Genomic DNA, 10,415 nt, shown 5'->3' with positions numbered 1-10,415 from the left:
TGAATAACAGTGACATCAATACACTGTACTAAATTGACAATAAATCAATGTTTCTACAGTAAAAATACATAACTTATTTCACTTATACTTCAAAACCTGTTGAACATGAAATAAAGTCAGATCTTTGTCAACTATTGAGTTTTTTTTATAAGAATTAAAATATATTGTGCATGATTAACAGGGACATCAATACACTGTACTAAATTGACAATAAATCCATATTTCTACAGTAAAAATGCATGAAACTTTGTTCACTTATACTTCAAAACCTGCTGAACATGAAAATAAAGTCAGATCTTTGTCAACTAATAAGGTTTATTTTTTATAATAAAAAAGGGTTGTGCACAAACAGCTTTCTAAGCAAAAATAACGCCATAAGTCAGTAATTAAATTATTTAAACAACCGTAATTGAATTATTTTGTAAGAAAACAAAAAAATAAACAGGAAATTATAACAGATTAGCAGAAAATAAATATTTCCTATTTCGGCTGCTTTTCTTCCAACAGTCTCACACATGTTTGGAGACTCTGGTCTCATCACGCAAATGTCTCTTCAAATCTTACTTTAATGTCACCATATCAGAGTATTTTTGAGAATATATCAGTAATAGTGTCGTAGATCCTTCCGCGTATGACTTCTCTCCCACTACTGTAACACCTTCACAAAAACGCAAGTGTTTTAAGGTTGCGGCTAGATCGCGGCTCACTTGACCGCAGTGTGGGGGACCATGCCGCCTAGCCTGGATCTTTTTTTTTAATCACAATTTTTTAGCCACAATACAATCCCCTCAAGCCCCCTACCTTGTGCAGGAACCAAACACCACCATGTCTTCTCCTTTGAATTTGACTGACAGGTCCACCAGCACGGTTGTGTAGATGCAGCCATGAGCGAAGCCCCTCTCCCACGACGACTTCCTGACTATCTGTTCAAAAAAAGGGAAATTTAAATAAATAAATAAATAATGTGGGGAGTAAAAAAGTTTTGAATAAAACCAGAGGATGAACTGAATCAGGTTTTCTAACATGCTGCTGTAAACCTGCAGAACAGTTTCCAAACTTCAAATAAAGGGTTTATTTAGCTATAAACATCAATAATAATTTATAATAACAAACAAAAGAAAACACTTCTTGTACGTGATTCTGAAGCGGGCAGGATAAGCAAATCCGAACCGAACCCCGTCCACTCCCCAAAACCGACTCTTTACGTCATTGAACGCTGCGCGTGCTTTGGCAACACTTGTCGGGTAGTCAGGAAACACTGAGGTGCTGACTCCGTCCACACTGATGCGTTGTCTAGTCTGAGCGAGTCTCAGAATGTTTTCACAGTCTTGGAAGTAGTGAACGCGGGCTATGATCGTGTTTGACCGGCGTCCCTCTGTAGATCCAGGCGGGGAGAGACGGTGAGCTCTGTCCAGGAGCGGCGCGTCTTTCAGATCAAAGGCCCGCTGCAGAAGCGCGGACACAGACTCGGTGTTGCATTCAAGGGTTTCCGGTATTTCGACATAAGGATCTTATGTTGTTTGTCCGCGACCTCGCCTCCAAGTCCTCGCATTTATTCTGAAGTTGGTCCATGACCCCCGTGAGCCGCTTCACCTCCTTCTTGAGTGAAACAACATCATCTGTACACGTTGACAAACTTACTTTCACATTCTTCACCGTAGATTTCATGGCGGAGAGTTCAGAGGCGATCGTCAACCTGTATTCTTTGAGCTCCGCTCTAGCTGCAACAATATCCGCTCGAATCACCGCCATCTCACTTTCCAACATTGCGCAAACTTCTGTTTGAATAATTTCAGCTAAATCCTTGCGCACCGAAGATAGCAGTTCCATCATGTATTTTAGGTTTTCTTTTGATAAGGATCAAAATATATAGTGCTTGAATAACAGTGACATCAATACACTGTACTATGTTTCTACAGTAAAAATACATAACTTATTTCACTTATACTTCAAAACCTGTTGAACATGAAATAAAGTCAGATCTTTGTCAACTATTGAGTTTTTTTTATAAGAATTAAAATATATTGTGCATGATTAACAGGGACATCAATACTAAAACGGATAGAACCGGAGTCCGTTACCGTCGCTCCAACACGACGTCACCTCCGGGTCTTAATACTTTGCTTTATGGAGAAAAAAGGATCAATTCAGAGTGTACGGTCGTTTATTCACCGCTTCAAAACAAACAAACATACAAACTTTTACGATCGATCGGACTCGCTCTTTGCCGGCAGCTGTACAGGTCAATAGCTCCGGGAAAGACGGTCCCTGGTTATGGGTTGTCTCTACATTTAAGGGAAAGTTTCCTGTCCAGGGGGTCGCCTTTTCCGGGGCAGTGGTTCTGTTATGTTAACTTCTGTTTCGAGTCACCTGGAGAGTAACTTCCTTCCTTGCCTGTTGTGTGGGCAAGTTCCTTTGTCTTCCAGCCCCCCTCTTTTGGGTGTGTTCCGTGTTGCCCTTTTGTTTCACGTCCACAGGTGTGAACAGAGCAGACAGACAGTCCTTCATTAAATCGCTGAATAATCTCTAGTCTGTTTCAAGCTACCCTTGACACAGTGTATATCAGTATGCAAGTGAAATGTTGGTTGTGAATGTGTATTTAAACGTTTAAGCTCTTAGATGAGGCTAGTATTTTATACTCTATATTTTGATCATCTTTTTAGCATTAATTTAACTTATGGCGTATACGTATAGTGTAGAATAATTTCCAATCTAACAACTCCCCCTGTTGACGTGGCCTTTACAGGTCACGTCATAAACAAAAAGGTCCAATTTTTCTAAGTAAATGGTTGTTCCGCAGCAATATTTTATCATTACTTTATTATTATATTATCTAATATTATCATTTTCCCAATAACATATTATTATCATGTACCTGCACACGCTATATGTATAACCGAAAATATAATCATCTGTCTGTTATGCTTAAAACATTTTAAAACGGTGACACAAGGTTTGGCCTTAATTAGAGGTGGTCTTTCATTGTTCTTTCATGTTTCTCAGTAGTCCAGTCCATCAGCATTATCGTTGTCATCATCATAATTTGCTGTTGGTCCGATTGTTCCTCTTTGGTTGTTGGTATGATTGTTCTTCACCAGTCGGTCCGACTGTTCTTCCTCGTAGTCTAGCTGGTCTTCTTCGTCCATGATCCGATTCCAGGCGTGTAGAGGAAAAAACGATCCCAGAAATCTGTCTTCTTTAATCTCTTCCGAGTCCATTCTTTCATCTGCACAAAAACAACTTTCAGCACCAATATCCAACAAAAGTTGTTTTTCTATATCCTGATTTCCATTGAGAACTCCACTTCCCACCTTAGAGACAGCATTATCAATACAGCGGATTATTAGTGCTCTAGCACATGGTACCAGACAGCATCCACAGCTTGCTAAAATGCCTACACATATACCTACTGGAACTAGCAATTGAATAATCAAATAAGTCCATTTACCAAATAATTTATTCAGCCACCTAGTAATGATATTCTCACCAACCCCAGTATAAGATTTTGCCTCTATTGCAAGTGCTCTAAGTCCTCTGAGTGCCCTTGTCAGCCTTCCGTCTAAAGCCGTGTTGTTGGGTATGAAAGTACAACACACGTCTCCAAACATAGAGCATACCCCACCTTTCTCCAGCATGAGTGCATCAAGGGCTTTTCTGTTTTGATATGCCATCAGGGATGTTGCAGAGAGTTGTTCATGCACTGCCTCAGTTACCACTAGCGTAAAGTTTAACAATCTTTGATAGTTATAATGGATGTAATTGATTCTATCAACATTTTTATTTGGTGTTATCCAAAGAAATATGGATTCAAAACCATTAGCGATTGGGTCCGCCAATTTGTATTCATCCGGAACACCTCTCACCATATTTATGGCATCCATATAAAGGGGGGATTTCCCCATATACTCATCCACAGTTTTCTTTGGTTGGGGAAATATAGATGATGATACTTCTCTTTTTACAAGTCGTCCAGTGGTCCAAGTGGGGAAGCCCTGAATTTTCATAACCTGTTCTTCAATATCTTCCATCGACATTGGCATCACCCTGGTTGGAGAGAGAAGAGATACGAGACCACAGACCCCCTTCCAGTTGTCTGGCAGGTTTTGAGATAGTCTGTGTCCTCCACAATACCACCATATATCTGCTCTTTTCACATTCATTTTGTTATCTGGGTCTATTGAGATTGTTTTCATACAATATTTGGGTTCCAACTTTCCCATGTAAGAGCCATGTCCGATTCCTTTTATGCATGTCACTTCTTGCGTTAGTATACCTTTAAATATTGGAGGGATTGTTGGTTTACCGATGGCAAACGTTATTTGGGGAAAAGGTTTATTCCAGAATGTACAGTTTATAGAGTGAGTTGGTAACTTGGAGGTATCGGTTGTATTCATTAAATGGGGAATGCAGCTACCATTGTTTTCTTCATCAATACTAGTTCTAATAATCCTGAGAGATGGGCTTAATTCATTACATACTACGCAATCTCCATTTGGAATAATTTCGTGGGCAGTTTCCCTGGCTTCTTCCAACCACAAATTTTTTTCAGAGTATCCTGTTTCCAGTGTTAGCTGGGTTTCTGCCGTCATTCGTTTTTCATTAATAGCCATTAAATTGTCGTTAATCCGTTTTAGAGGACTGTTTTTATCTTTTAGGTTACTTGCTTTTTCCATATTTGTAGCGACTTTTTTAATATAGGGATATATGCAAATTTTAATTAATCCCGCTGGATCTTTTCCTGATGCATAAATGGCGAGAGTTAAGTAGAAACATCTTAAATTGTTTGGATCCTGTTTGTAGCTTAAAGGTCTATCACATTTTTTGTTGATTGTAATGAGTATCGGATTATATTTTTGTTTAATTTCTTCCTCTGGTAAAATGCTGTTTCCTCTATTTATTGATATTCCAGCCTGGCTATTTGGGTAATTTTTGAAACCAGGTCCTATACCCCATCCAGTCAAATACCATCCTCTGCAGTTAACTCTTTGGATTTGCCCATCATGTATACACATATATAACCCATTTTCTCTCCATGTCATTCCGTTATACCCGTAACTCTCCCAACAGTCAATGGCATCGCATAAATCAAATCTGTAAGTTATTGTCTCACCCGCGGTATGGTTGATGGTCAGTTTTGCCCCCAAGTAATCAGCTGCGACGATTGGTTTTTTCTCCTGAACTCTCTTGATCCTGTACATCTGTGTTTTGTTAGTGTTTACCTCATTTTTTGATGTAGTTTCATCCATGTGGTCTGGGTATGTCTGGAACCAGATGGTTCCCCCCACACCGATCATTAGTGCTGTGAACACCATCATGCGCCATCCAATCTTCTTGGTCCATTCTGTTAGCATAAGGAATTTGATTTGTTGTGTGTGCATTACCTTCTGTTGGAGCATTCTGGTCATCCTTCAACTCCCCCTGTTTTATCCACCGGGTCTTCTCCGGAGTCCTCTTTATCAAATCCTGTTAGATCTTTCAGGTGTTCTTTTATTTCACGCAAGGTTCTCTCTGTTGGCGGTGCAACCTTTCTGCACTGTCTTTTGTGCCACCACCTGCTTGGTCCTTTTCCCGGTATCTCCACCTTAACACTATAATCAGAGGTTAAGATTACCAGAAAGGGACCCATCCACCTTGGTTCATTCCACAGCCTGCTGTGGATCCTTCTCACCACCCATTCGCCCACTTCCACGACCGGTGGCGGTGTGGAAGGTGGTTTTGGAAGCAAACACTCCTGTACTCCTTCAGAAAGACACTGTACAGCTGACTTTAGGCGTTTCATATACTCACCCATCTCCTTGGAAAAATCTTCCAAATGTGTGCCAACATCCGGGCCGCAAGATTGAGGCGTACGCATACGTCTTCCAGTCAGTACTTCATGAGGTGAGAGGCCATGACAGGCCGCCTCCCCAGATCACATGCCCAACAATACAATTGGAATAGCATCCACCCATTTCAAACCTGTATCTTCCATGATCTTTGCAAGGCCAGTCTTCAGGCTTCTGTTGGCTCTTTCAACAATACCCTGTGAAGAGGGACTATAAACACTTCCAAAATGATGCTGTAAACCAAAGTATTCTTCAACTTTTTTCAATTTATCAGCAGTGAAGTGGGTGCCGTTATCTGACCTGACCATTCTGGGCATGCCGAACCGCGGTATTAGTTCCTTCACCATCCAGTTAATGACCACATCTGCAGTTTCCCGTTTACATGGGACAACCTCGATCCATCTGCTGAAAACATCCACTGCCACAAGCATATATCTCATTCCCTTTGTTTTGTTTTCAATACCCATATCAGTGAAATCAATCACTATCTCTTCCCAAGGGTACTGTGGAACTGGGAAACCTCCTTGTCCCATTTTCATTGCTGATCGTGCGTTGAATTTCATACAAATCGTACATGTCTGTACTTACAGATATCTTCCAAAAACGGATGCCACCATAATGTTTTCATTTCGTTATATAGACGTTTGCCTGAGCCATGACCTCTAAAATGAGTTTCTTGACACATGTTAGACAATAAGGATGCAGGAGCAACTATTCTCCCATCGAAACTACGCCAGATCCCTGACGTTTTGTCTTTAATTGCTCCACCCTCCAACCAAGATTGTTTTTCAGTAGGAGCTGCATTAGTCTGAATTTCAATAATGTCGTCTATTCCTCGTCTTGAGCTAATTTTTGAGTTGCTTCTGACAATCATTTCTGGCTTTCCACATTCTGGTGGAGGCACATAACCTGCGACTGTTTTAGCCGTCTTATCTGCAAAGTTATTTCCGTAAGCAATTTTGTTATTACCTTTTGAGTGTCCAGGCACTTTAATAACTGCAACTTTGTTTGGTAATTTTAATGCCTCTGATAGGCGTCTTACTTCAATAGCATGTTTTACTTCTGCTCCTGTAGTAGTTTTAAAACCCGTTCTACGCCAACTAATTACATCAGTGCAACAGGCTCTTACAACATAAGCAGAGTCAGTAAAAATGTTTATGCGCAGGTTTTTACAAAGTTCACAGGCTCTAATTACCCCCATCAGTTCTGCCAATTGTGCACTACCCTTTGGTAGACATTTAGCTTCCATTACCTTAAATTTTTCATTTTCAATTTCCATCACAACTGAATAGGCAGCAATAGTCTTTCCTCTGACAGGATCCCAATGACTATGTCCATCAGTAAAAATGTTGACTATATTTCCAGTAAGGGTGGTCGTAGTCGCTCTTCCTAAGTCTGTGTTATCCTCCATGGTAGTCACTTCCTCACATTCATGAGGTGTCCCTTCTCCTGTGTCCATTTTGTCAGCCATGTTGGTGATACCATAGTAGAAGTGAATACTGTCATTACACAACAATTCAAGTAATTTACTTTTTCTATTACATGAGAGAGCAAATTTTTTGCTTGACAGGAAGCTGACCACGGAGTGTCGAGTATTGATATTAACATCACAGTCAACAGTAATGTGTGATACTCCATGCAGTGCCATGGCTATAGCACAAATGATCCTTCCACATTGGTTAAGTCCCAGTTCAACACCATCCAGTCGAGCACTATAGTAACATAGGACTTTCCTTCCCAAGCTTGCTTTCTGCCATAAAACTGAATTCACAAAACCTTGTGATTCTGACACATCTAGAAAAAATTCAGATGAATAATTTGATTTTGCCAGATCTACAGCTTCCAAGAGTCCCTTTTTAACAGCAATGAAGGCCTTTTCTCCTTCTGTAGTCCATTCGAGTGTTGCTTTATAGTCTGTAGACCCTGCAATCTTAATCATATCCCTGAGAGGGTATGTTATTTCTGCAAAGTGTGCAATATAGTTTCTGCTGTAATTAACCAATCCAAGAAAACTCATCATACCTCGTACTGTAGTAGGCTTCGGGTGTGATGCAATGCTGTCTTTCTGAGTCGGAGTCATTTCGAATCCTTTGTGCGTCACCACTTTGCCTAAGAAAACAACTCTTTTCCTGCACAATTGCATTTTGTCTTTGTTCACCTTCAGACCTTTTTCACCCAACCATTTCAGCAACTTGATTGTTACATCTGCCACCTCTGTCTCAAATTCTCCAGCCAACAATAGATCATCCACATACTGTAAAAGACAACAAGTTTCAGGTATTATAGGTTCAAACTCACGCAGTTTTTTTAACAACATACTATTGAATATTGCTGGGCTTTCACTCAAACCCTGAGGTAGTCTCGTGTAGGCATACTGAGTTCCCTTGTGAGTGAATGCAAACTTTTCACCGGTCTCTTGTGTTACTGGAATACAGAAAAAAGCATTAGCAAGATCAATAACACTAAACCATTTGAATCTGTTCTCAATGTTTGCACAAATTGTGAATGGATTTGGTGTGTCAAGTTTGCAATGTATCAGTGCATCATTTACTGCTCTTAGGTCATGTACAAGTCTATAAACATCCTTTCCAGGCTTCTTAACTGGACTGATTGGAGTGTTGTTATTGGAGGCACATGGTCTTAGTACTCCTCCTTCAATTAGTTGATTAATCACAGGTTCAATTCCATCCGATTGTTCTTTTGATATTTTATACTGATCTTTCCATACATACTTTATCTCTTGCTTCCATTTAATGGATATAGGTGTTACTTCTTTCATGAGTCCGACATCGGCTCCCCCGCTGGACCATATTTCATGTGGGATATCGTTCAGTTTACTGGATACCAGCGGGGAGTCCGTGCCTTCCCGTCCGTGCTGTCTATCCAATACCACCTTCTCCAGCTTCTGTGCCGCATTGCAGTTTTCAAGTGTGATTCGATACATCTCCAGCTTCCTGCAATAAAATAACCTCACACATCCAATAACTGTCTGCCATGCATTATCAGTATTCTGACCCGTTTTTACCATAGGTCCAAGATTTTTAGCCTCTCCTCCTGCAGCTATCAATAATGTAATGTGGGGTGAGGACTCAGTTAATGTATACATTTCTTCCATTTTATCATTCAATTTTACCTCGACAGCTACTCCTTCTTTACCAACGTACATGCATCCAGTAGTCAGCCATGGGGTCCCATCATTGTTGCAAACATTTACCCATTTCTGCCATGCATGTTCATACAAGTCAATATCATCATCTGATTCTGGAAAACGGAGATAATTATAAGTACAATGTAAAACATCTGGATTTTTAGAATATTTTCTCAAGCTTTTTATCCAAGGCATCCATTCCTTTGCAGCTTCTACAATGGATGAGTCTTCCTGTTGTATTAGCCTACCCCACCACACAACAGCCGTTGGTTCCTGATCGGTACCTTCTCTGAGTAACATTTCTCTCTGTTGATGTCCCATATTGCCACATTTTATAACAGTGCCATTCGGCAATTTTATGTGTGTGTATGTGGGTCCGCACACAATGACAGCACGCAAAATACCAAGTAAATCGCGTCCTAGAAGGTTAATGGGGCATTGTCGATTTTTCAAAAATGTGTGTACGAAATCCACTCCAGCCACAGTGCCTGAAAGGGGGTATGTTAATGGACACTGTTCAATCTTACCGGTAAACCCAACTACACTGACTGTCTCAGAAGAGGCAGGAATATTCCAGGTGCAGACACTGTAGCGAGCTCCAGTATCAACCATAAATGGTTTTACCTCATCTTCAATGGTTACATTGACGATGGGTTCAGGAAATAAATGTTCACTGTCTCCTACTCCCTTAGTTGTGTTCCGGCCCCTCTATTGCTGTTGAGGCAAAATGCGTGCATTTGGTGCATCATGTTGCTCTTGGCCCTGCTGGTCCCCTGGATTTCCTCTGTTAGGAACTGGGTAAGCATCATGTGGGGGCCGATATGGACCACTGTGCCCTCTGTAGTGATTATTATTTCCACGGGACCGTGTTTTTGTGTAATTCCCACGTCCCCCTCTTAATTTAGGCTGTGGGTAAAACAATGGGTTCTGGGGGTAGAAAGGACATTCATTTCTCCAGTGATCTGGTTGCCCACATGAATAACAGCAGTTGTCATGTGGTGTGAAGTACTGTTGGGCTGCAGCCATTGATGGCCGCTGTAACATTTGATGTAGAGTTGTCTCAGTTCCTTCTTTCTTTGTGTTATTTGCCTGTTGACGAAACTCAGTGAGTTTTTTTTTATTCAATTGTCTTATGTCATTTTTGTCACATTCGTCTTGTTCTTTTAATTCTTTGTTATGCATCTTAACATAGTGGTTTACATATTCTTCCCACTCTACTGTAGTTTTTTTATCCAATCCTACCACAGTTTCTAAACGTTTTATTACAGAAATGGGGCATCCCTTTACAATTGCCCCCCTGAGAAGTGCAAGGTGACTGTCAGTTAGTGGACCCCCCAGTTGTTCCTCCCACTTTGTCCTATAGCGTGTTACATATTCACTACCAGTTTCTCCATCATTGTACATGCATGACGTTAGTTCATTCACATCCACCTTTGTAGGGA

General features: G+C 40.7%; 1 protein-coding gene across 1 annotated transcript; it reads right to left on the bottom strand.

Annotated features, from left to right (window-relative positions):
* Nucleotides 1–5,401: 5,401 nt before the first annotated feature.
* LOC148058776 (uncharacterized) lies at nt 5,402–10,102 on the bottom strand. Its single transcript, XM_087782512.1, has 3 exons — nt 8,175–10,102; nt 5,631–5,739; nt 5,402–5,588 (listed from the first exon to the last, which is right to left on the bottom strand). The coding sequence occupies exons 1-3, from the start codon at nt 9,583–9,585 to the stop codon at nt 5,402–5,404; spliced, it is 1,707 nt and encodes a 568-aa protein (XP_087638638.1). The 5' UTR covers nt 9,586–10,102.
* Between the last annotated feature and the right edge of the window lie 313 nt (nt 10,103–10,415).

The sequence above is a fragment of the Callionymus lyra genome, unplaced genomic scaffold (genome assembly GCF_982586985.1).
Source record: "Callionymus lyra unplaced genomic scaffold, fCalLyr1.hap1.1 HAP1_SCAFFOLD_44, whole genome shotgun sequence".
Classification (NCBI taxonomy): domain Eukaryota; kingdom Metazoa; phylum Chordata; class Actinopteri; order Syngnathiformes; family Callionymidae; genus Callionymus; species Callionymus lyra.
This window is presented reverse-complemented; position numbering and strand designations above follow the sequence as displayed.